At 34.7% G+C, this 27,512-nt stretch overlaps 2 protein-coding genes across 3 annotated transcripts in view; one reads left to right on the forward strand and one right to left on the reverse strand.

Annotated features, from left to right (window-relative positions):
- Positions 1-2,052: 2,052 nt before the first annotated feature.
- Positions 2,053-27,512, forward strand: part of LOC120204283 (E3 ubiquitin-protein ligase COP1-like) — a 37,942-nt gene continuing 12,482 nt past the window's right edge. The window contains exons 1-14 of one of the 2 annotated variants that reach the window (XM_039204386.1): positions 2,053-2,440; positions 3,133-3,210; positions 4,008-4,163; positions 4,437-4,790; positions 5,414-5,571; positions 5,709-5,774; positions 7,716-7,794; positions 8,251-8,406; positions 8,544-8,642; positions 18,356-18,460; positions 18,835-19,014; positions 19,419-19,529; positions 19,646-19,819; positions 23,899-23,913. In XM_039204386.1, the coding sequence (XP_039060317.1) occupies positions 2,123-2,440; positions 3,133-3,210; positions 4,008-4,163; positions 4,437-4,790; positions 5,414-5,571; positions 5,709-5,774; positions 7,716-7,794; positions 8,251-8,406; positions 8,544-8,642; positions 18,356-18,460; positions 18,835-19,014; positions 19,419-19,529; positions 19,646-19,819 (2,034 nt within the window). In that variant the 5' untranslated portion in view covers positions 2,053-2,122 and the 3' untranslated portion in view covers positions 23,899-23,913. Of the gene's footprint in view, positions 2,441-3,132; positions 3,211-4,007; positions 4,164-4,436; positions 4,791-5,413; positions 5,572-5,708; positions 5,775-7,715; positions 7,795-8,250; positions 8,407-8,543; positions 8,643-18,355; positions 18,461-18,834; positions 19,015-19,418; positions 19,530-19,645; positions 19,823-23,898; positions 23,914-27,512 lie in introns of those variants that run through there. The other variant, XM_039204387.1, reaches the window with a different exon arrangement.
- LOC120204284 (1-aminocyclopropane-1-carboxylate oxidase-like) lies at positions 25,565-26,477 on the reverse strand. Its single transcript, XM_039204388.1, has 3 exons — positions 26,327-26,477; positions 26,049-26,260; positions 25,565-25,981 (listed from the first exon to the last, which is right to left on the reverse strand). The coding sequence occupies exons 1-3, from the start codon at positions 26,429-26,431 to the stop codon at positions 25,579-25,581; spliced, it is 720 nt and encodes a 239-aa protein (XP_039060319.1). The 5' UTR covers positions 26,432-26,477; the 3' UTR covers positions 25,565-25,578.

Below are 27,512 nucleotides of genomic sequence, written 5' to 3' on the forward strand. Positions count from 1 at the left end.
ATCAACATCGGTCAAGTATACCTTCGATTTAAAGATACTTTTTTACTTTTTATTGTAATATATACTTTTTAAATTTCCTTTTGATTAATCTGGATTAATCCACGTTGTACACTTAATTTTGATATATGAGTTTTTTTAGTAGGAATTTTCTGCATACACAAAGACTTGAAATCGAGATTTACTTAAATGATATCAAACTACTCACCACTTGAATCAACCCGTTAATATACTTTTCTTACTTTGAGTGATAATCACTTGATCTGGATTTGGGGAGATTCTATTTGACCCAAAACTAGATTTAATTTTGAGGTAAAAACTTACATTCGATATTGATGTAAATATATTTATCATTTTTATTAGGTAAAGTAGAGATGTAATTGAAAAGGATATAAATAGAGGATATTATTAGTTCATTACAATTTCCTTTAAATATATAAGAGATAATTATATTATTAATTTGAGTTGGATCAAATATTTTCTACACTATTCGATTTGATCTTATCCTTTAAAAACATAATCAAAACTCTTTTTTTTAATAAAAAAGTTACCTCTATAATCAAGTCAAATAAAAATTCGTTGACTTTAAATCATATTTATCCCTAAGTGCATGTATATTATAGATTTAATTTGAGATGTGTTTTAGAAATTAATTAATGTTACAGAATGAGTTTAATTTAATTGATATTATTATTGATATAACATAAAAATATATATTAAATATTTGTTTTTTATCTTAAAGTTAAAAATAAATCTAAGTAATTTGAACATTAATTTTCGTCTGGCCCTATCCAAATTACAAGATAACAACAACAACAAAACCCTATTCCCATATGCAATGGGATAAGGGAGAGGTAAGGTAGTAGGCTGGCCCCAATGCCAGGTTGAGAGTAGTTTCCGTGGAAGACTTTCGGCAGTCAAAAAATTAAAAATAAAGATAAAATGCAATGCATGTATAAATAAATAAATACATAGTTGAATAGTCTTCATATGCGCGTCTGAAATGGGAAGTAATCTTTGCAAATAAATCCCTGCGTAAAAATCTCTACATATAGATAGAAAACGTAAGACCCAATTAAATTTAAAAAGAGGAAATCTGAAGAGAATGATACACAAAAGTCAACGATAGAAATCTACGAGAAAGAATAAAGTCAAATAGGTTAAAACCTAAACTAAGGAAACACTACTCCGCTAACCTAGTTCTAAGCCTTCATAAATTCCAATGAAAAAAACGTATAAAAAGTAGAAGTCATGAGAATTACTACAAAGGCATTAAAAAGAAGACAAAGATGTTACACCCTATGGCTGTGACCCGCACTACTCGGCTACCCTAATCTTAAGTCTCCATACTTTCCTATCAGAGGTCATGTCCTCGGTAAGGATTAAATCATTCAAATCAGATCTTAAGCAGTCTTCCCACTTCCTCCTTGGTCGTCATCTCCTTCTGGCACCGTCGACTGTAATCGACTCTACCCTCATGACCGCATCCGACGGTTGTCACCTAAGGACATGCCCAAACTACCGTAGTCTTCCCTCCCTTAATTTTTCGGATATAGACACCACCCCCAAGGACATCCTAATAGCAGAGTTTGGTGTCATGTCCCATAGAGTCCTACCACATGCCCATCGAAGCATTCTCATTTCTGCAGCCTCCATCCTCCTTACGTGATCCTTTTTGATTACCCAACATTCTGATCCATACAATAGCGCTGGTCTTATTTCCATTCTATAAAATTTTTCCTTAAGTTTTAGAGGCACCTTCTTGTCACACAAAACTCTAGTCGTAATCCTCCACTTTAGCCCTCCACTTTAGTCATCCCGTCTTTATACGGTGTGTAACGTCATCATCTACACCCCATCTTTATATATCATAAACCATATGTACCTGAAATAATCCTTTGAGGGGGAGAACGTGATATTCCATATAAACTTCTACATCTTGATCATTTTGATTATCAGTAAAATTTGAACATAAATACAAGATAAAAACCAAAGGGGTAAAAGGCGATCGACGGCGTGGTGTATTTTTACCCTCACAAAAACCGCGCGATGGGCCCCTCTCTTTAATTCCTCCCAAAACAAATAAAATATTTCCAAAAGGGTAACGCCAACCATTAACCAAAACATGGAAGAAATCTCAACGGGAACAGACCCTCGTGTCCCGGCGGTGAAGCCGGACAAGCCATCTCCCGTTGAGGAAGCTCCGTCTCTTTTCGATGCAACCGCCGTCGGCTCCGCTGCCGTTTCCGAAGATGCGGGGGTGGATAAGGACTTGTTGTGCCCGATTTGTATGCAGATAATTAAGGACGCGTTCCTTACGTCTTGCGGTCACAGCTTTTGCTACATGTGTATCATTACTCATCTTCAAAACAAGAGTGATTGCCCTTGTTGCACTCAGTTCCTCACTAATAATCATCTTTTTCCCAACTTTTTACTCGATAAGGTTGGTTTGATTTACTCTTTATTAGCTCGAATTTTGGATGTAATTATGGTTTCGAACAAATGTTATTGAATTTATTTCAGAATCATGGTCCTGTTTTTATGATTTGTTGAAAATAAGGCTTGACTTCGATATGATTGGAATCTTCTTGTTACTAGAACGCACCAACCCTTTTTGAAGTCTTCTGTATAGTGACCAAGTCTAGTCGTACGATTCAAATTAGCATCTGTATGAACTGAAACCGAATATTAATCGCCTCAGTAATAATTGGCACAGCTGTTATTTTTTTCATTTCTCTTTTGCCTTGCAATTGTTTTCCCTATGCTTTCACAGTGTACTTGGGTAAATCTTAGCGGGTTTAGCATTTTTCGACTCAGTAATCAGCACTGAAAACAGTTAAATCCCGGGGGGTGGGGTTCTTGGAGATTCCTACTCTCTATTTTCTGGAATCCCATATTTCAGGATATCCCATTCTTATTTCAAAAAGCTTCAGATAATGTTGAAAGATCAAAGCTGAAAATTTCAGAATTTAGGTCATCTTTATTGTTTTCTTATGTTGACTGCATGATTTCAGATATCATAGAAATTGTAGTTTGACTGTTTATTTTATGATCATATAATTATATCTTGAAATGGTCTATTCTACTCTAGAATGCAGCTTATCATCATACAATTTCTCTGTACTTCATTTGTAGCTTTTGAAGAAAACATCAGCTCGTCAAATATCAAAAACTGCGTCCCCCGTGGAACAGTTCTGCCACGCATTACAACAGGTTACTTTTTTTGGAATAGATCTTACTTTTTCATTAGGAATGCATGCATTTAGCTTTCAAAATCAAGTTTTGGTTGGGGGTGTACTTCTTCTAATGATCTCTCTCTCTCTCACACACACTCACGCACACAGACTTAAAAGTCAGACCAACAAAAGAATACGTCTTCAGTGCTGCTTTTCTTACCATCCTTTTGTAATGGCATGCTCAAAGAAGGCTTGCTAAGTGAATTAGTTTGTTCATTGACTTGATCTTTCATTACACTTACAGTCAATTTAGTGCTTTACTTGCACAGTATATTTAAGGTACTTAGATTGTGTTTGCTAGGCATAATTATGCAGAGAGTAGGATAAAAGTTATATTATACCATCTTTTTCCTAATGCATGAGTGACCAAAAGTGAGAATTGAGATTACTTTTTATCTCAAAGCTGGGAGCAGATCCAGCTTTGTTATCTGTAGATGCATATGTAGCTACTTAGCCATTGTCCTTAGGAACCAAGAATTACTGATGTTGTTTTCCCAATTTAATGCACGAAATATCCCCTTCCTTAGTATTTAAAGTGTTTGATAATGATAATGTGTACTTGGTTTTAAGCTTTAAGCTATCAGCTTATAAGAGTTTATAGTGAATTTTCATGAACAGTAGTTTTATATATTATTTTCCCCACCCACTGCCGTCAACTAAGCATCACATTTGATGTCTCCTTAAATGGAGCAGAGCAGGAGCAGATGAGTTCATAATTTCTTGTACTTAAGCATTTTTCCAACTAAATGTGATTCTTTTGTGTTCCTGAAGCAGGGTTATGGGGTCACAATCAAGGAACTGGACAACCTTTTGTCCCTCCTTGCAGAGAAGAAGAGAAAAATGGAACAGGAAGAAGCTGAGAGAAATATGCAAATACTGCTGGATTTCTTACACTGCTTACGGAAGCAAAAAGTTGATGAACTGACTGAGGTTTATTGCATGTATTTTATGCCACTATTTTTTCTGATTTCACATTTTTGTACCATCCTTCTGTTCTACTCAATTTTTCTTCAGTTTGAATGATCAATTCTGGGTGTGTTATTTTTTACCTGTCCATATATATTTCATTAAATGTGATATTTCTTCTCCAGTAGCTCTAGCATATCCTTACTTTAATTTAACAGTTCTTTACAAATAACAACACTAATTAATAATTATTTTGGTCTTATATTTTTGCTGAAAAGATACTTTTCTTTTCTGTAGGTTCAAACTGATCTTCAGTTTATTAAAGAGGACATAAATTCTGTGGAGAGACATAGAATGGATTTGTATCGTGCAAAAGATCGATACTCTGTGAAACTGCGGATGCTTGGGGATGATTCTAGCGCAAGAAAGCCGTGGTCTTCATCCACAGACAAGAACAGTAATGGAATTGTCTGTAGTTCTCCAAATATCAGAGGAATGTCTGCAGGGAATCTTCAAAACAAGAAAATGGATGGAAAAACACAGTTGAGTGGTCATGGTAGTCAGAGAAAAGATGCCTTAAGTGGAGCAGACTCGCAAGGTTTCAATCAATCTGGTCTCTCTGTTGCAAGAAAAAAGCGAGTTCATGCTCAGGTTTGTGATTTTAGAAGGTTTCAGTAGCAATTTTTTGTCTGGTATATGTTTTAATCTTGCATAGTTGAAATTGACGATAATGCAAAATAACATTAGGACTTGAATTCCGTTTGGTTTCTGATTTTTTTTTTTAAAAAGGCCAAAATCCTATTAATGATCAACATTAACACTTCTGCTTGGCTTGATCATACTACAATCTAGTTGGAATTTTCTACATGTATTTTTCTATTGCTGCATAGAGATATGTGAATCACATTAAAGGATTTCTTTGGTGTTACATTAATTGTTTCTGACGACATGTTACTACATCTTGGATATTTTTCTTGCCATTGACAGTTAAATGCTCAAGCTAGCCATCTTACAGATTATATTTGGAGAAAAATTGCCATTGAGTGTTTTTGGTGTAAATAGTTCAACCTGCCAATTGGCAGACAACTTCAAAATATCACCATTTCATATGAGAGGTTTCAATAATCCGAAAGTGTTCTAATTGGTTTATTGCACTTTCAGCCTCTGTCTGGAGATGTCATTTATAGTTGGCTCAGCTCAAATCAGTAAACCATTATTGATTCATTATCCTTTTCAGGCCTAAATTCACTTTAGCTTTTCACATATGGCTGCAGTTTAATGACCTACAAGAGTGTTACCTGCAAAAGCGACGTCAGTTGGCAAACCAACCGCATATTAAGCAAGAAAGTGATAAAAATGTCATACATAGGGAGGGTTATAATGCAGGTCTTGCAGATTTTCAGTCTGTGCTTAGTACTTTTACTCAATACAGGTATGGTTGCCACTTTTCAATTATGCAGAGGAAATAAGTGGATATTAACACCTTCCATCTCCTTTCTCTCCTTTTTCCTTTCCATAACGTACTTCGGTTTATCATCAGTTTTTTTTTTTTTGATTTCTCTTTACCAGTCGACTAAGAGTCATTGCTGAAGTGAGGCTTGGAGATCTCTTTCATTCAGCCAATATAGTATCAAGGTGAGATTCTTGGTTCTGAATGTTGATTTGAAATTGTATAAAAAGTATTAATCTGTTATGCTACATGGTGCTGCTAAAAATCAAATTGAATATATAATCCGTGGTAGGATATGTTTATGCCTTTGTTCAATACTAGTAAACGTTTTAATCCAACTGATTTTGACTAGCTTTGCAGAAATCAGAACTTCATTTTTTTTATGGAACAACACACTAACATGTGGACCCACTGATCAGTGGTTTGGTTCATCATTTACCAAACAATTTTTATATGTTTGTTCCTTTCACATGCTATTCTGTAATTTAGGTGATTTTGGCATTTAAGTAAAACTATAGACTGTTTTAAGTCATCATCAAGATGCAACTATTAGGTTGTAAATCCTTCCTTATCTTTTATGAGCCCAGAGCACTCTTTTCTCCTTCAAACAGGTAGATACTTTTAAGAGAATCATTTATCATCAATAGAGTGGATCATACGTGTTCTTATCTGTGATTTCTGTCTGTGAGGATCTGATTGAAGTACCTTCTACTTCTGAGTTATATTAGTCCATGAACTTGATTTATTTAGTACTAAATGCATAACATGTTATCCTTTCCCAAACTATTGTGATTGATTAGGCTGAACAACTAAAACGTAAAGCTGCGTCATTGATATCTTCACTCACATTCCAAGTTCAAATTATGATTTGTATGTGTAAGAATCCATTTTTGTTACACGTTTCTTCTTCGAACAAATGGAAATAGGATGACAGTTACGTAATATTATGTTTTATACATCATTCCTTTATAATTGAAAATGGTCCTAAGATCCTGAGCTGGATCTTGATTATTGATGACAAATTCAAGGTTTTTCTACAAAGATCAGATTTTAATCGTATTAGCATCTTCAGAGACCAGAGGCCAGGCTTCCTGTATAAAGTAATTATATCTATGAAGAGCTGGCAGAAAACATTTGTACCTATTGCTATACCTAGGGTTATAAACGAGCCGAGCTCAAGCTCGAGCTCGAGTAGTGTTGTGCTCAACTTGACTAGAAAAGTGTAAAACTGAGCTCGACTGGAAAAGTGTAAAACTGAGCTCGACCTGACTCGAAAACTCACGAGCTTAAAATAGTCGAGCTCGACTCGAATTCAAAATAAAAAATTGAAAGCTCGACTCGACTTGAAAAGCTCACGAGCTTAAAATTTTCAAGTTCGACTTGAAATACAAAATTAAAGCTCGATTTGACCTTGAAAAAAACTTGAAATATTCTTAGACTTGGCTCGATTGAAGCTCAAACTCGAATCTAAACCTTAAGTACATAAAAACCTTATATTGTATTTTTTTTTAAAAAGAACATGTAAATGTTAAAATTAATAATAATTTAATTTAAAAAAATCTAAAAATTTAATATATTATTTTTTTCGAGTTGCTCGTCAGTTTTTTGAGTCGGGTTTCAAGTAGCTTGCTTCGGCTCGTTAAGAATTCGAGTTGAGTGTATTCGATTCGAGAGTTGACCGAGTCGATCTCAAGTAGCTCACGATCTGTCTTGTCTCATTTACAACCCTAGCTATACTTATTAGTTAATGTTTTTAAGTACTGTTTATGTGCTTAAAGAGGGAGTACAAATGCATGTTATTCATAACTTGAGGAAAAATAGCTTCAAAATACAGTCATTATGCCAAAGAAAACAGAGTTTGGTCACCATTATTAGGGTACTATCCAGGATGTTAAGAATTCATTTCTTTCTTCTCTCAGGAATGCCTGAGTTCACTTTCTCTGAAATATAAGATCCAAGACAAAGCAGTGGGTTTTTGGCCCTCTGGATTAGGAAGTATAGCTCTCTGACTATCTTGGTATTTTTCTTGCAAGCAAATATATGCATGTGACATATCTATGTGTATATATTATCTTCTTTCCCGATTAAGACTGCTGAATGTCTCAACTGGATCGTGGTAATTGCAGCATAGAATTTGATCGTGATGATGAATTGTTTGCTACAGCTGGAGTGTCTCGGCGCATTAAGGTTTTTGATCTCTCTATGGTAAGATCCTGAATTTATGAAACTTTCAACAATTGGTTTTGGTTACTGTTATTGTTAGTCACAATTGACAAGGGAAATGTACTATGGCAAAGCATTCTCCACCCCAATTCTTTTAGAGGAACTTGAAAACATTAAATGTCGGTGTTTTAGAGCATACCTGGCTTTCTTTTTCATTTGACAATCATTTATGTTCTGGGTTAGTCTGCCCCCACTGTGGTTGCTTTTTATAGTATTGATTTGTGAAAACCTTGAGGAGGCTGTCATTTTGTTCGATAATGTTGCTGATATCATTTCAACGGATCTGCATATTGTCAAAGAAAGTTCAGAGTTAATGATTTGCTACTTTAGCTTTCAATCTCTATTCTCTAGCTCTGCCAACTCTTACTGACTATGTTTTATGAGAGAGAGAGAGAGAGACAGAGAGAGACTATTATTGACTTTGCAGTTGTTTTCCAGGTCCTAAATGAACCAGCAGACGTACACTGTCCAGTTGAGGAGATGTCCACGCGTTCTAAACTAAGTTGCTTGAGTTGGAACAAGCATTGGAAGAATCATATAGCTAGTAGTGATTACGAGGGGATAGTAACAGTGTGGGATGTAAAAACTCGTCAGGTAATGAAGAATTGTTGTGGTTACTCATTTGCTTGACAATATAGTTAAATTCTTGGAGTTTCTTGTCATAATTTTCATTTTAAAGAAGATTTACCAACCATATCATTTTATAATTCATATTGTTTAATCTCCTTCAGAGTCTGATGGAATATGAAGAACATGAAAAACGAGCATGGAGTGTTGATTTCTCACGGACAGACCCTTCAATGCTTGTGTCTGGTAGTGATGATTGCAAGGTATGCCAACATTATGCCAACATATTCCATATACTAAATCAAGTGTTACTGGCTTGCTTAGTCAATTTATAATATCTTATCATTGCATATCTTGGAAGGAGACAATGAGAAGACAATCATGCATTTTTTTTTTTGGGGGTTGGGGGAGGGAGGGAGGGGAGCTATAAAATTGTCTATTATGGGTTAACCAGTCTTAATCTTATACATCGCAAAAAATAAAAAATGGGAGAGAGAAAAGTTAAAAGGGAAAATAGATTCCGGCGAGGTCTGGAAGGCTTTTGTCGATAATCTTAGCAGGAGAGTTTCTCGGCGAGAGCTTAGGGATATTTTTTCGTCCCATGGAACTGTGGAGAGAGTTTTCATCCCGAAAGAAACCAAAAATCCAAAATACAGATTTTCCACTTTCGCTTTTATTCAGTTTGAGAGGGAATCTAGTTTGAAGAGGGCAATCGAGGTGTTGAATGGCTCACTGATAGATGGGAGAAGGATTTCTGTTGGAGTTGCAAAATACAATGATGTTCGTCCAAGGATTGTGGTAAACAAGAGTCCGGTTAAGTTGGTTCCAGATTTGTCCACAACAGGACCCTCTAAGTTGAAAGAGGCAGATTTATCCAGTAGGAGTGTTAGAGATGATAGAACGTACAGAGATGCTTTACTTACTGAGGTTACGAGGATGAATGCATTGGAGTATAGGGAGATTTTCTGAAGGGAGCCATAGGGAGAAAACTAAGAAGAATGTTTTGGAAATGTATAACCCAACCGAGGGTCGGAGTTGGGTCAGAAGATCTTTAACGGGGATTATTAAGCTCTCTCTTGATTTCAAGTCAATTTATGAGTTTTTCATTAGTAACGGTTATGAAGTTCAGATTGCTGGTTGGGGTTATGCCCGTAATTCTTGTGCTATCATTTTCAAATCTCAAGAGGAGATGTCGGAGGCATGGATAAAGAAGAGAGATGAAATAGGCTTCTGGTTTGACAGATTGGCCCCTTTACTGAATGAAGGAGGAGTGCCAATGGCTTTCTGCCAGCTCGAGTTATCTGGGGTGCCTCTGTTATGCTGGGATGAATCTTTTTTTGTACGAGTTGCTGGGAGAAGGGGGAATAACGTAGAAATTCATGAGTCCACTAAGAACAGGGATGATCTCACGTCTGCTAGAATTCTTATGAGAGTTGCTAGTCCTTTTGATGTTCCCGAATTCATTACTCTCGGTTCCTATGGTAGATCGGATAGAGTCTCCATCAAAGTTGGATCACCCAGTGAAGATTCAAATCCTTTTTTCAAATTTTCTCCGGTGACCGGAGTAGTTGGGAAACAGTTTAGTGAGACGGGGTCTGAGGAAGGTGATAATAGGGGGAAGTCAGATTATGAGGAAAGTTCAGTCAAATCAGCTGAGATGTTCAGACAAAAGGTTGTGGATTGATGAGGGCATGTCCTTTGGCTCAGAAGGTACTGATGGAGAAAAACATCTTCCAAAACTTACTAAACATGGGAAAGTATTAATGAAGGAGTGTCAGATGGTCAGAACTTTGGGAATATCAGAGGTGACTTTGTAGGTCTGGGTATCAGATTTTCAAAAAGTTCGGTTGATGGGCCAGAAGCCCAATCTGATGACATTGATCTGGTTGGTTTGGAGGCTTCTAACATAATTCTTTCTGGGCCAGCTTATACAATCAATAAATTTGGTAAATTGGTTCAGAATAGGGGAATTGCAGAAGCTAGCTGTGCCAGAAAATAATATAAGGGGTTCTGCTCTATTCCAGGTTCGTCTGGCAGTGCAGATCTGGAGGTTAATAAAACTAACTCTAAGCTGACAGTCCCTAATTCAGAACTATCAAAGAGCTTAACAAGGGGCATAACGAGAGCGGTGCATAGAAGTTCCCTTTCTACAAAAAGTGAGCCTCTTCAGAGGAGGAAAATGGCCAGCTTCAGAAGAGTCTACAGAAGATGTAAGGAGAGGAATTACTGGTATGAGAATGATCAAAAAGGAAATAATGCTACAGAGGATGTTATAGGTCTAAAGAAGGCTAATGAACAGGCTTATACGACGGTTCTCCAGATTACTACAACAGCAGAGACTAATTTACGGGGCAGCGAGGTTCCAAATTTAGTGGATAAAACTGGTGCCAGTAGTTCGGTTGAAGAGTCTGAGGGTTGTGTTGAGGAAAAACATTTGTCTATCTACAATTCTGACACTTCTAAGAGAAGGGCAAAAAGAATTCTGGTCAGAGAAGCTTTAGAACATGTCAATATTTATACATCTTCTTCAGGTTTCTCGGAACTCTTGGATGAAGCAGTAGCTACATGGCAAGTTAATCAGATTCTGGGGGTTTCTTTTACACAGTGGAAGGAAGCTTTTTTGGATAAAATCATTGAGTTGGAGAAAAGTCTGAAGGTGGCAAACTGAGTTGCCATTTTGGGGAAATTAGATTCTTCATCAGTTTTTATGAAGGATAAACTAGCTATAATTTCATGGAATGTTAGGGGTTTGGGAAAAAAAGAGAAACAAAGAGCAGTTCAGAGACTAGTCTCTAACTCTCATCCTTCTTTTCTTTGGCTACAAGAAACTAAAACAGAGAATATCCACAGGTCTTTTTTGAGAAGGAATGGATTGAATATTTTTCAAGGGGTTATTGAATCTCTAGCTACTGGTTCTTCAGGGGTTTTTTTATTTTGTTGGGATGAAAATGTGTTTGAAATGGAAAATCACAGTATTAACAGAAGATTCATTGCGGTTATAGGGAAATTCAGACTTAATCAGTTCAGAAGTATTCTCATTAATGTTTATGGACCCTCAGTGGATGAAGAAAAAGAAAGTTTTTTTGAAGAACTGAGCGTGTTCATTTCTGGACAGAATCTGCCGGTTTGTGTTGGAGGGGACTTTAATGTCTACTTGTGTGAGGATGAGAAGGTGGGCAGAGCTCAGAATAGATTTTCTATGAGGATTTTCTCTCATTTTATTCAATCAACAGGTCTAATTAATCTACCTTTGAATGGGGGAAGGTTCACTTGGTGCAATAACCAAGATGATCTGACTTTTGTTAGGTTGGACAGGTTCTTGGTGGACGAACAATTTTTGGATGTTTTTCCCGAGATAATTCAATCACTTATTCCTAAATCTATTTCAGACCATAATGCTATTCTTCTACAAGATGGTGGAGTTGATTGGGGGAAAAAACCTTTCAGACTATTTAATTATTTGATGGAGGAAGAAGGTTTTGAGGAAATGGTTTTTCATACTATAGCAGATTGTAAGAAGGATGGGAGAAAAGCTGGAATCCTAAGTGTTTTGAAGAAGTCTAAGGTTTCCATTAAGAATTGGGCAGGGCAGAAAAATCAATTTCTGGGAGCCTCAATCTCAGATTTGGAAAAGAGAATTCACAAGCTAGAGGAGGATGTTCAGATGTTGCAGGACAGCTCGGTTCAGGGGAAAATCGAGGAGTTATGTAATTGTAGATCAGAGTTATGGAGACTCCTTAGAATTGAGGAACAAATTTGGTATCAAAATTCCAGAAAGAAGTGGATTAACGATGGGGACCGAAACACTCGATTCTTCCATACTTGGGCTTCAGTTAGAAGAAAACGTAATGCGTTGAATGCTTTGTTAATTGAGGGGAATATTACTCATGATCCAGTTGTAATTAAGGCCACTGTTAAAGAGCACTTTTTTAATATTTTCAATAATCGGTCTACTTTGGATGTGGAAGACATTGGGTTGATTTTTCCTAGAATTTCCGTGGATCAAAACATTCTTTTAGAGAAGGAATTTTCAAAGGAGGAGGTTTGGGAGACTTTAAAGTCTTGCGATAGTAATAAAGCTCCGGGGCCCGACGGATTGAACTTGGGATTTTTCAAAAGGTTTTGGTCTGTACTTAAAGGTAACATCATGCAGTTTTTTCACAGATTTCTAACATTGGAAGCCTAGATGATTATAGACCTATTAGTCTAGTAGGAGGTGTATACAAGATTCTTTCCAAGTGTCTGTCAAGGAGGATTAGAAGCTGTATGGGAGATATCATCAGCCAATCACAGTTTGTTTTTATACCCGGTCGGCAAATTTTGGATTACGCCCTCATTGCTAACGAGGGCATTGATTATTGGAGGAAGAAAGGGCTAAAGGGTTGTGTTTTTAAAGTAGATTTCAAAAAGGCTTATGACACGGTTGATTGGCCTATCTTGTTCAAGGTGATGGAAAAAATGGGTTTTGGTTGGATTAGTTGGATCAGGAAATGTGTCTCTACTGCCTCCATTGCAATGCTAGTCAATGGGTCTCCAACTGAGGAATTTTCGATGGCCAAGGGACTAAGACAGGGATGTTCACTCTTACATTTGTTATTTAATCTAGTAGGGGAGGTGTTGAATTTATTAATACTGCGGGCTGTTTCTGAAGGACTATTTTCTGGTTTGACAGTTGGCAAGGAGGAAGGGTCCTTTAAGCTCACACATTTACAGTTTGCTGATGATTTAATTATTTTCTGTGGAGCTTCGAAAACACAGATTATGAATGTGAAGAGGGTGCTCAGAGTTTTTGAGGTTATGTCAGGGCTGCAACTTAACCTAAAGAAAAGCAGTTTGTTTGGGATTAATATTTCCCAAGAGAAGGTTCAAACTTGGGCAGCTTCTATTGGATGTTCTGTCGGGAGTTTCCCCTCTAACTACCTAGGTCTCCCACTAGGGGCAACTAAGAATGCATCTGTTATTTGGGAATCGGTGGTGCAGAATTTTCATATTAAATTAGCGGGTTGGAAGGCTGCTACACTTTCATTAGCAGGGAGACTGGTTTTGATCAAATCGGTTCTGTCCTCACTGCCTACGTATTTCCTGTCTATGTTCAAGATTCCAGCTTCAATCCTTAAGGCTCTCAACTCGATCATGTCTAATTTTTTATGGGGAGGGGGAGGGGGAAGGGGAAATGGTTCAAAGAAGATTCACTGGGTTAAATGGGATGATGTGTGTAAACCTAAGAACGAGGGTGGTCTGGGAGTTCGGAACCTGACTAGTATGAATAGAGCATTGCTAGGGAAATGGTCTTGGAGATTTGCAAATGAGAGACTCTGTTTGGAGGAATTTTATTTATAGCAAATACAACATTGATTCTTCAAGGTTACTGTTTGATAGCAAGGTTTCTCCTCAATCTTCTTGGCTTTGGAGATCGGTGGTTAACAATCATTACAAACAAGACTCCTTTGGCTCTAAGTTTCGAAGTTTGTGTAGTTTTCATGTTGGAAATGGTAAGCTTATTCGTTTTTGGCAAGATAGTTGGGCTGCAGACTATCCGCTTCAGTTTCTTTTTCTTAGACTGTTTTCAATTTCTTCTAATAGATCTGGTAAACTTTGTGAGTTTGGGGAATTCCTTCCATTGGGCTGGGTTTGGGATGTTCAAGTTAGAAGAAATTTAAATTATTGGGAGGTTGAACAATGGTGTAACTTGGTGAGCTTCATCTCTCCCTATTCTTTGTCTAAAGATTCCAGTGATATTTTACTTTGGAAAGGCATTGGGGATGTTTTTTCAGTCAGTTCTTGTATAAAAAGTTGTGCTTCAGGATCAATTGATGTTTGCTTCTGGAATAACATTATTTGGAGAGATTTGGTACCCCTAGAGTTGAATCTTTAATTTGGCAGGTTGTGCTTTGTAAGTTAGCTGTTAAATCTGAATTGATTAAAAGAGGTGTTCAAGGTATTGAGGATGATTTATGCCCTCTTTGTAAATTGGTTGAGGAAACTCCCACTCACTTATTCTTTACATGTTCGGTTGCATGGTCTTTGTGGTATAAATTTTTAAATTTTTGGCGGTTTAGTTCTGTGTTTCCTGCTGATGCAAAAACCTTTCTTACTGCTTGGGATGAGTTGAAATCAAATTCTGCTATGTGGACTTTCATTCTTGGGGCTATCATTTGGACCATTTGGAAGGCCAGAAATTTTATTGTCTTTGAAGGGGGAAAGCTTGATCAGTTAGAATTATTTTTCTTATCACGAGTTAGGCTGGCTTCTTGGTTCCTAGCTAAGCATAAGGATGTTTCTATTCATAAGGATTCCTTGATTATGGATCCTTCATTAGCAGATTCCTACTCGCCCTATAGTTCTATGAAGTCTTCTTCAATCCCTTGGGTACCTCCCCCTTCTGGTTTTTTTAAATTGAATGTGGACGCAGCCGTTAGCAATGATTGGAAGAAATCGGGTATAGGAGGTATTTGGAGGGATCATTCAGGTTCAGTCCTAGGTTCTTTTCAAGAGTCAGCTGGTCCGGGACCTCCGACTATGATCGAACTTATAGCTATTCAGAGGGGTATTTCATTATATGCTTCTGCTCAAGGGAGGGTTAAAGATAGGCTGATTGTTGAGAGTGATAGCAGGGTTGCAGTAGACTGGATCAACAATGTCAATTCATGCCCAGTTGTTTATGCATTCGTTGTTAGTGATATAGTTGACAAACTCAGATTTTTGGGGGGTTATAAATTGGGTTGCAAGGTCAGCTAATATGGACGCCGATGCTTTAGCAAAGGCTGGAATAGGCTAATTTTTATGTTGTTTGCTTTTTCAGGTTAGCATTTGATTCCTGTTCAGGTGGGATTTATAGACTGTTGTAAGGGTTATTTCGAAGAGATTTATCTAGGTTGTAATCTTATTTTCTTTAATGAAAATCTAAGGCGCTCTTTTCCTCCTTCCGATGATTAAGGAGCTTCTTTTCAAGCTCCATTAATCAAGAAGGAGGATTTTAATGAGGCCTTCTAATCTTATAAAAAAACCAGTCTTAATCTTATCATGTCATTACAAGGGTATAACAGATAAATTTGCTGACACGTACAAGATCCAGTTAATTTATATTTTCAAGATTCTTGGCTTGGATACTGGATATGTATTTTATGAGTTACACGACATGTATGGTTAAGACATTTAACAAATCAATCTTGTACACGACATTACATAGTTAATCTATTTAAATCCGATAAACCTACTTAAAACATGACGTTTTGAACCTGTTTAATAATATTAATAAGTTGAAGACATTTGATATTGATGTCTATTGATAAAAAACTAAATGGGTTATTAGTTACGTTGAGTTATGTGGGTTAACCTGTTAATATGATCAACTTAATGTACCTAAATGAGCTAGGCAGGAAACCCGCATAAGACACGAAGTTTTCATGTCATAAAGTGGTTGAGACAAACATATAATTATACAAAAGCCAAACCCACGTCACTACCAAATTTTATGTGTTTTTAGTAAGCCATTTTCAAATTTTCCAGGTCTATCTCCCGTGTTTGAGAAACTAATGGTTGCTGTGTGTACTGTACTTCATATTTTGTAATGGGTCCTATATGATGAATGCTAGACCTAAGAACAAGATGGTGTATTTTACTTTTTTATGTATGTGGTGTTTGGTGTAACTTTCCTTTACCTTCTAGTGTATATCCATGTTTAAGAAATTTTGGGTAATAAAGACGGAATATGTTTAGTTGAGTCACTAACCTGCTATAAGTGATGTTTCAGCTGTTAATAATATGATATTTTTATAAGAATTGGAGGTCTCGTTAAAACCCCTTCATAATCATCAACATACTAGACCGTATGTCAACGAAAATTGGAAGGAGGAAAAGAGTACCTCATGATTTATTAAATAATCAAACCAGTACACCTTAGAGGAAAGAATGCACCAATTTAGATACAGACACCAAATCAAGAAAAACCAGAAAAATCTCTTAAACCCCCCATCAAACAGCCAAATAAAACAAGGACATACCTATCCGATACCAACTTACACCTATCCCGAGTCTCACATCACTAAAATCAAAAATAACCGAAAGCAGCACCCAAATCCATTGTGAAAAAAACACAACCGACTCCAAGAGGCGAACCATCTACATATTTGGAGAAGCAACACAATCCAATCAATTAAAACTCCTTCAAAAAAACCGCTAACAAACCAAAGCCCAAGCTTCCTCCGAGACACTTGAGCAAACTTAGCCTTTCGCTTGCTCTTTTTAGATTCGTGAGGTCTCTTTTTCTTCCCAAGCTTTGGGGCCTTCCCAAGATCCTCTCCCTGCAATCGGATTGAAACACCTATTGCCCTATTAGAAACCAATAAGCCCATACTGAGACTGTCTTCCAGGGCACAAGACTCCACAACGTTTTGGTCTGATCAATCGAGGGCATTAGGTAAGGAAGACTCTGAAACTGAACATGGCCTTGAAGCTAAACCAATCTCACCACCGGTGGTTCCACCGCCAGGTACAACTTCCTTCCCAAGCTGATTTGACAAATTTTCCAGCGATCCAAGGGGAAAGGAACCTGGTGTAACCTCAGGGGAATTTCAACCAGGAGGAGGAGCTTCAATTTGAGTATTAGAGTGGGTCAATGTAGCCATGCTCGACTTGGAATTCTCGGATTTGTCGTTGTCAGAGCCAACAATGTCTTCTTCATCTTCCTCGGGAGCCCAAGGAATAGGCTTGAAACTCAGATCGATCTTGCGATCCAGGACTTTAAACGATTGGCCTTCAACCTCAATCCTACTACCTCGTCAATTCTTGAGGTGGTATTTGTGAAAATTTGGATTTTTGCCCGATTAAAGGACGAAGGATATTCGGAATTTTCGTCTATAGCAATAATTTCCCCCCACTTTGCTGCTATGTTTGTAAAGGTATCTCAGCCCCAAGCATGAAAAGGAATCCCTTCGCAAACCAACCAAATACGCCGACTCTCCACCACCAAGTTTTTTTACCATGATTCAAACCTGTCGAACCACTGCCAGAGACTCCGAATTCTCGACCTTCATTCTGTTCATTAACATCGAGTTTTCAAAACACAATAAGACAACATTTACAGTAGCTCTCAACAACGAAAAACCATTAAGGCCTTTTTCATGCATTTGTCTAGCAAGGTTCCAGATGGAAGAAAAAAGTTTTTACAGCAACACACAAGGCAATTTTTCAGCACTCGTAGTTTATCTTCATCAACCACCCCTTCTATCGAGGATAGGACACTCTTCTTGTCAGCCACTTCTCTATCCTTCCGATGAAAGGATGGAGTAGTTCTTCTCTAGAAGGATTGCCTGGGATTATATTTTTCCATTGAAACACCAATCTTGCATCCAAAAATGAAAGAGCCATCCATCCTAAAAATTGCTTTCTTGGCTTCTAATGTAACAAATCTGATAAAGCCAAAACAAACCCTCACAGATTTTTTAGAAGGATGAAAGCATCGATCACCTTTCCATGGATGCAAAAAAAGAGAGCCAAGCTTTTTCTAGTGAAGATTCTCAGGAATATTTTCAACAAAAAGCGTATAACACCCAACCCTACTCCCCTTTTTAGTGTGGTAGCATCCTAAAGTAGCTACTTAAGCATGTAGGCTTAGCTGTCTTTTTGCTATTATTTGATCTTTGAGGTTTACAGCTCCTTTTCTTTCCACTTGGCTTATATAAATGCACAAGATGAAATGGGCATCAATTTTAAAGTTTGAAGTGTACTTGTGTGATTGAAAATAGTATACTCTGTTAGGTCTTAGGACAAATGTTACTGTTAAGCTCCTGTAGAAAATGTGTGGTTGGTTATTTCTTTCTGTGCCTCAATGTGTAGTATTAATCTTAAATGCATGTTTTAGGTTGGGAGGATAAGCCTAATTCATGGTTTTATTTCCTTTAAACTTTCATCGACAGAAAGGGAAAGTTCATCGTTGACTAACTATATCATGGATGCATTTTTGTTAATCGACCAGGTGAAAGTTTGGTGCACAAAGCAGGAGGCTAGCGTTCTTAACATTGACATGAAAGCAAATATATGTTGTGTCAAGTATAATCCTGGATCTAGCAATTACATTGCGGTATGGAATATTTGTTTTAATTTCGTAATGGGTGGAAGATTGTGTTTTGCAGAAAAGAAATCTATTTAAATATGCGTATTTTTTCTATTTTCTTTGGAACTGGAATATTTTCCAAAATAATGACTCTAATTGTAACTACGTTTAAGCAATTTTGTCATATATATTTTGTTTGATTTCAGTACTTCAACAAAGCTGCATTAAAGTCTCAGAGCCAATTTTGAAGAAATTAAGATTTGAAATAGCTTTATATGCATATCTCCCCTTAGTACTGATTGCGCTTGCTAGTGCTGCTATCTTTTTGCTAGCATGCTAAATAGGAACTTCTTTTCTTTTATGCGGGAAAATGAACTGGAAAACTTTGTGGGGTTATGCAGGTTGGTTCAGCAGATCATCACATCCACTATTATGATTTAAGAAATATCAGTAGTCCACTTCATGTGTTCAGTGGGCACAAGAAAGCTGTCTCGTACGTCAAATTCTTGTCTGACAATGAACTTGCTTCTGCATCTACGGATAGCACGCTAAGGTTATGGGATGTGAAGGAGAGTTTGCCGGTGAGTAATATGTTTATATTGGTTCATTATCTGATAATTTTGCCTTAAAGGCTTTAAGAATTTCTAGTCTCTAAATTGATGCATTCAATAATATGGCTTCATGAAAAGCAGTTAAGCTTAAGCTACTCTATATTCTGAGAAGCCTGTTTAGAAATATATACCATAACATCCCAAGGATAATTTTCTTTATATGCTTGCCTCGGCCGAAACTTCCAAATGCTGATCAGGGTCTTGTAAACAAAATAACCAAGCCGTTCCGTTGCTTTTTTATGCAGCATATCAAATTTGATGCTAGCAATTGAACACAATAATTTGGAAAGTCTTTCTTATTTGCTCCTTTGTTTGGGAAAAAAATGGACGTACTTTTGGGATATTTTCATTGATATCATCTGGTTTACGCACAGCTTCGTACTTTTAAAGGCCATACAAATGAGAAGAATTTCGTAGGCCTCACAGTAAACAGCGAATATATTGCATGCGGCAGCGAAACAAATGAAGTGTACGTGTACCATAAGGTAAGGGAAACCATCATCATGGGTTTTATTTATTGTTTTTTTTTTTTTGAAGATTGCAAAGGTTTAATATGTTTTGATGATTAAACCTAAGCAATGGTACCATAAAATGAATGCAGGAAATATCGAAGCCTGTAACATGGCATAGATTTGGTTCACAAGAGATGGAAGATGCAGATGAAGATGGGGGAGGTTCGCACTTCATAAGTGCAGTGTGCTGGAAGAGCGATAGCCCTACCATGCTCACTGCTAACAGTCAGGGTACCATCAAAGTGCTTGTCCTCGCGGCTTGATCAGTTTTCAATCTACCACCCAAATCTATTGCCCCTGTTATCTGTTGCTTCAATTTTCGATTTAACTGTATATATGCATAGATAGGTTTTACCAAGAAAATACGGTTTCAGAATTGCCTCTGTTGTTTCCCTAACATATAATATAATCAGCTTTAAGGAAAACTAATAATTATTTTTATTTATATTAACAATACACGTTTAGTATATTCTTTTTAGTGCAAGTAATGAGGATTAAGTCTATTGAATTAAATTAAAATGAAGATTTAATTGTTAGAAATAGAATGTGCAAGTATGGAAGATTAATTAAATGTAATTTAAAATTTAAAATGATAAATTTAAATTTATATAGTTATTTTTACATAATTTAAAATTTATTTTCTTTTTTTATTAATCTAAGGTGATTATAAATTAATATATGTTTTAAATACTCTTAATCATTTGACAATAAACGTTCAATCATTCTCCTACAGCAGTTGGTGTTGGAATCCATGATCTTTAAGAATTGCTTAGAGTTGTATAACTAAACCTTGTATCCGTCCCAATCACCAGCCTCAATTCAACGGTTTCCTACCCATACCCAAACTCCTACCTAAGAAAAATACCCGTCTCCTACAACAAATTCAACCATATCTTCCTGGTTTTAGATCTTGAAAGACTAATATTTTTGAAGTCGTGTCTGTCATTCTCAAAAATATCATCTTTAGATTTCAAATTTAATTCAATATCCACTACCACCCGGATCCAACAATTTAAACCTCAAGCTTGTCCATTTAATACTATAGTTATTAACCAAATGAATTGAATTATCTTCGTCTTTTTAAAACTAACATACATTTTATGTTTTTTTGTGACCCATAGAGACTAATATTTGTAGACTCTTATCTATATTTTTCAATAATATCATCCTTTCAAGTTCAAATTTAATTCTATATTCATTACCACTGAATCCGACAATTGTTTGTTGATGCTGCTTTTTATAAACCTGGCAAGTGACGATTGATGAAGCCATTTTCAACCTCTAATCTTGTCAGATGTATGAAGACAAAACATGAATTGTTGTTTTCCCCCAAGGATTTGAAGCCTAATATTGTTCAAAACTTGTGTCGAGTAATATTCCTTAATTTGTGGCTCAAATGAGACTTCACAATCGATGCATTGAACCTATTCTCAGCTTCTTGCTTTTGTGGGCTGTGGCAGACTGTTATGTGATATATACTCATTCAGCATGCAGCATCCATCGCAATTGCTTTTTCTCTTTTGAACATTTACTATAAAATAAGGGTAAACAACGTTATTTTAGTCACCTAATTATCACTTTGATTTTGTTTTGGTCTCTCAACTATTTTTTTTCAAAATCATCATTAACATACATTATGATTTCATTTTAGTTACCCGTTGTAAAAAATTAATTTATGTTGATGTGTCATCATAAGGTAATGTTACATCAATATTTCTATTAAATTTTAATAGCGAGTGACAAAAATGAAGCCAAAACGTAATGTCATTAATGATTTGAAAAAAAATAGTTGAATGATCAAAGCATAAGCAAAATAATAATCGAGTGACTAAATACATAGTTTACCCTAAAATTAATTGCCAAATCAAGATTCATTGTACAATCAACATTATTTTAGCAGCCCCTATTATATATAGGCCAAAATATTAAAAAATGTATAACGTAAAAAAACTTTACAAAGATGAAAATAAAAAATATTAGTTGCTTGCAAGAACAAATTGAGTTTAAATTAATTAATGATAAAAAGTATGAATAACCAACCAAACACTTACTAAACGGGATTCTTTGTTTTACATTGTCATTATAAGTGACCCACTTTGATTAATTAGTTGAAAGCTTACGTGGATCACAACTACAGTCGATGTCAGCATCTTCAACAAGAATTTTTTGTTTGATGAAATCATGATGGATTTCTTTTATCATCACCGTTCATTCTTTCTCAATGACTTGGTGTTAAAATTTGTCCACACTCCACCAAATTTTCATCACTCAGAAATAAAGCAAGCTCGTTCGCCCATTCATTATTTCATGTTATTATAGAAAAAAGGTTACGTTCCATTCGTATAATATGATTTTTTGTTGAGAGATATCTCAATAAAATAAATATTAAGATTTTATACGAAAAATGTTGTTGAGAGATATCGCGAGTAAAATAAGAAAATTTTCACTAATTTCAAAAACAGAATAATATGAGAATAATCCCATAAAATAATTTTTACGTCTAACCCTAATCTTTAGAATATATATTTATTCAGGATATTTATTTGACTAAAAAGGAAACTTACAAAGAAAAAAAAATACTCAAACTGTGTTTTCATTCTTAATCAACATAAAATAGATTATACTTTTTGTTTTCAGTCAAACTAATTTTTTTTATTTTTCTTGATTAATTTGAATACGATCGAATTCGGATCAAACTCTAATCTTATAATAAAATATCGGTTTAATTAATAATATTGATATATAATATTTTAAAGGTGATTCTTTCTAAAAATGCTTATTAATTTTGTATTAAAATTTTGGAAAAATACAAATAATTCTAATATTGTATGAAAAAAAAACCCTGATTTTGTAGGGAAACAAATAAAATAAAAGCAATGGTAGAACTTTCCCTATGTAGAAGACAATAGAACTTATTGGCAGGCCATCTCATTGCTGCATTCTGACGAATATTGACGGTGCATGTGCTTCTTCAAGTGGATTACTTTTCAGAAATTGTTTGGAAAAACAAGGATTAATTTAAATAAAATATTTTTAATTATTTTTTAATCTGAAATCAAAAGGTCAATATCTTATCAACGAATCATATGCTCCTAAACTATAAAAGATAAATAAATATACAAACAACCCGTTGGTCTAGCTAGTGGGATGAGGTACTAGGTCCCTTAAGCATAGTCAGGGGTTCGAATCCTCGAACGGAGAAAATTAGGTTGGAAGGGTCGCCCTCGCCTCTGCAATACCAGATATGGATTAATCGATCAAAAAGATCGGATGTCAATGATTAATTCAAAAAAGAAAAAAGAAAAATAAATATTCTTCTATTAGTTGTCTAACCCTAAATTATTTGCATCCTCTACAATTAATGCTTGCATGCATAATCTTGTTCTAATTTGATTAATAATGCACCTAATAATCCTGGTTAGTGACTTCCATTTATATATATATGAACTTCTTAGCCGCCAGCCTTTCAATTAATTAACAAGTTATTTTTCAATCGTACACAATCAGTTTTATTGTTCATTTTATTATACGAAAATCATAGCATTAAAAAGGTTATCTTATGTAGTTACTAATTATTTTAGATTTTGAAGAAAAACAACTAAACTTTGATGAAATAATATATTTTTATTATTAAATAACATTCCTAATGATATCAATTTGTTTCAAATTATGATTTAATTGCCTATTTTTTTTAATATTTTTCATGTCTGTCATATGACATATGTATAAAGTTTATGATGATTTTTTTCAATAATGTTGTTTTTAAAATATATATTTAGATTCTCTCCTTAAAAATGTAATGTATACTGTCATTATATCTAACACTTATTAATTCAATTGTTTAATTTGTTGACACTATCTTTCGTTTACTTTATAGATTTTATTACACTCAAACTATCTCCAATTTTAAAGTAACTTACCTATATGTTATATGGATAATATTAAATAGGGATTACAATTTAATTCAAAATCGATGGATTTTGATTCGACTCAATTCGATAAGGTCGGATTTTAAAAAAAATCATATTATGGTCAGGTCGTCGAGTTTGGGTGGAGAGTGAAAAAAAACTCAGACCCTATCCGACATAATAATTTAATTTCTTTAAAAATATTATTTTTTTAATTACGTCTTTATTTTATACCAGTCGAGTTGGTCGTATCGAATTTATACTCTAAAAATTTGGGTCAAGCTGGAATCAGATGGATGATATATATATTTTTGGGTCGGGTCGGATGAAAAATATATAATTTTCGGATCAGATCAAATTCAAGTGAAAGATACATATTTATAAGTCGGGTCAAGTTGACCAAAAACTCAATCCTAACACGATTTGTTATCATCCCTAATATTAAATTATTAATATGCATATTTATTACATGATCAATTTAAATTTAATGTGTTAAAAATATTCGCGTGATATGTATTTTCGTATATATAATTTTATCTATATTTATAGATATATTTCAATTTAAATCCGAGTCGATATTTAATATATAAAATCACAACTAAAAGAACTTAATTAATATAATTTTAATGCTTCAAAATATAATTAAAATAGTGATAAATTTTAAAATTGAAAGATAATTTAAAAACACTATCTGAAATTAATTTTTAATTGTTTATATCAAATTAATACATGTGACTTGGTAGATCTAGATCATGATTTAAAACACTTTATGTAATTATATACATGAAATTATGATTATAGCTTAATTGTATAAATAAAAATTTTAATTGAATTTAATTATATACTTTTAAAAAATAAATATATGCATTTAATTTCAAAATAAATATAATTATTTATGAATATAATATATAAACATAAAATAATGATACGTCGAAAATGACTTTGATATTTTTTAAAAATCAAATCAAAATACTATAAAATGAAAGTTTGTGTTACGTCATACATTCAACCAAAACTTATATATATAATTCTAATATTTAACCTTTTTATTATTTTTTCATAATTTAATAAATAATAAATAAAACATGCCTTCTTTTCATTTCAGTTGTTTCTACGTTTGTTATTAAAGTTATTTTCAAGCTTAGAAAATCGATAAAGATGAATAATATATTACCCACAGATTTTTCTTTATATTCTCAAAACAGGAACGTAGGATTAAATCTTAGATATAATATTATTAAAGTAAGTAATTATAAATTTTGAATATAAATTCTAAATTATGTTTATTTTTATCGTTTCATGATTATACATTTTTTAAAATCTTAAAATTTAAATTTGAATTTTCTTATTAAAAATAAAATTTATTTCAATATTATTGTAACATTTATAATATTATTATCAAAAACAAAGATAAACACAATATTTTATATTAGGGATGAACTTTTAAAATTTTAAGAGGAAGAAGAACTTATATAATTATAAGAGATGAAAATATATTATCAATAAAAAATATAAAAATATTTAAAACTTTTAAGAAATTGTTTGTAATTTTCGGATAAAATATTACCATAGCATTCACTTTCATTGGTCCAAGAAAAACAAAATGATGAAACCCATTTTAGTACGTAATAATACATATAGTAATAAGATATTATTGTAATTATTGTTGGTGTTGCATGATGGATAAAACTAGTACATAAGAGACGTGGACTTTCTTCTGAGTTTTTCCCAGAATTCTTTTTTTTTTACTTTCGATTTATAAGCATCGAATTCATTAATTTTTATTTAGTACCAGAAGTTATAAATAGACAAAGCACGATCGAACTCCATGACATTAAGCTGTTGCAGTGGATATGGCTTTTATGGCTTGAAACCTTGGCTCCTTGGCCTGGAATTTCGTTCCAGCATACACCTTCATATAATTTTCAAACACATATTTGGGATACTCTTCTGCTTCATTCTCCACCAGAGCCGGTGCCGGATAGATAACGGCGTCGCTACCGGGATTGTAAAACGAAGCGATCGACATTCGAGTCCCCTCAGTTTGTGCCATCACTTGGTGCTCCACACTTTTTGTATTTCCCATTGCTGATAACCTGCGTGTTCCAAACAATTCAGCTTCTCAACTTCTCAAAACATAATGTAGTATGGCGATACACAGAGAAATCGATAGAGTCGAATACCTCGAGTTGATCCCCGAGGTTTATCACGATGGAGTGGCGCATCGGGGGAACATCGATCCATTCGTCGGCTTTAAGAATCTGGAGACCGCCAACTACAGGGTCTTGAAAGAGTAATATGATGCCACCGGCATCGGTATGAGCTCGAAGGCCCTTGATTTTGTCCGGTGTCGGGCACGGCGGATAGTTGCTAACTTTGGTGGCGAATGTAGGACCGTTTGTCCCGTTGAATGCATTTTTCAGGTACCCTTTTTCTAGTCCAAGATTCTCGCAGAACAAGTCCAGGAGCTCCTCTGCTAGCTTCTCCAACTTGACAGCAAATTCCTTGATCACTTTCCTGCAATTTTTTTAAATGGATTAAATTTTAAGAAACAATGAATTACTTTAGTTCCACCGATATTAACCTGTATTCATCAGTGAGATCTGGGATTTCAGACAGGTTCGATTGTGGAAGATGGCGCAAGAAAAGCGTGCTCTCCCAGTCAACATCAGTGAGGTCGGCTTTGCTGGTGGCTACCAGTTCCTTGAACCTCTGCTCCATGCACGTCTTGTAATGCTCCTTCGTCAACCTTTCCACCGTGTCCAGAAAATCATGGGGAATCCCATGGTCCAGTACCTGGAATCCAACGACAAATTAACAGTAATAAATAATGAGAATGGTTTTGAATTTGATCAGATATACCTGAAAGAAGCCCCAGTTTTGACAGGCATCGTTGATTTTCTCGAGGGTTGCGGATCTCTTATCACCATTTAGCTTCTCCAAATTGATCACTGGGAAAGTCGCCATCTCTGTGAATTTACCACCTTTTTTCTCGAAGGCTCGCGCTTTTAGTTTTGATGTTAGAAAGCTCAAGACTTGTTTAATGCAGAATGGAAGAATGGCGAGGGGGGTATTTACGCACTTCTATTAAAACAGAATGGAAAAGTAATGGTGAAAGGTAATGCAAATAAAATTCTATTAAAGTAATGGAAAAGTAAAATGTTTTTTTTTAGTTCTGGAATTTCTCGCTTTTATTAATAGATTTGATTTTATAGGATCAACTGAAAAAATATTTTAACGTTAAAAATTTATAAATTAGGTAAATAATTGATAATCATAAAATTTGGAATTTTAAAAACCTTCCTTTCACATTATTAACTTTATTTAGAGGTGGTAATTAGAATTTTTAGATCGGCTTTAAGTTTAATTATTTGAGTTTAGATTGTATTTGATTTGGGTTTGATTAAGTCAGATCAAATTTAGTTCTGATTTATGATAAGTCCGATATTAGTCAAGATTGAATCAATTAATTTTTAGATCAGTTAATATCAGATCGATTGATTTTTTTATTTTTTTGATATCAGATTGATTGATTTAGAGGCAAGGACTAACCAAGGGGGCAATCGTCTCCTGGAAATTTTAAATTTTCATATAATTATTGTTTTTTTTATATTTTCTATTTTCTCCTTAAAATTTTATACGTGCATCTCCTTAAAATTTTATAATTTCATTTGCATAAAATCATATGTCCGTCTCTAATTTTAGGTAGAGTTACTATCATAACAACCAATTTTTGAGTTAGGTCAATAGCATGTCGATTTTCGAATCATTATGATGTCATATCAATCAATTTTTAATTAGGATAATTCTTTGGATCTTTGGATTAGTTAGAACTATTTATTTTTGACAATTTCTAAATTAAATCATAATCTCACATAAAGAGGAAGGGAATATGAGACTCTAGGAGAAGGAATGAGAGTTCTCATAGTGAGTATAGAACACATGACCTAAGGGAATACGAGAGAACAAAAATGAGTAGTTGACCAATTGATTAAGTGTGTTTGCTCTAATTTTAATTGACAAATTATATAGCCCCAAACATTTATTA

Source organism: Hibiscus syriacus, unplaced genomic scaffold, assembly GCF_006381635.1.
Source record: "Hibiscus syriacus cultivar Baekdansim isolate YM2019G1 unplaced genomic scaffold, ASM638163v2 tig00010550_pilon, whole genome shotgun sequence".
NCBI classification, from domain to species: domain Eukaryota; kingdom Viridiplantae; phylum Streptophyta; class Magnoliopsida; order Malvales; family Malvaceae; genus Hibiscus; species Hibiscus syriacus.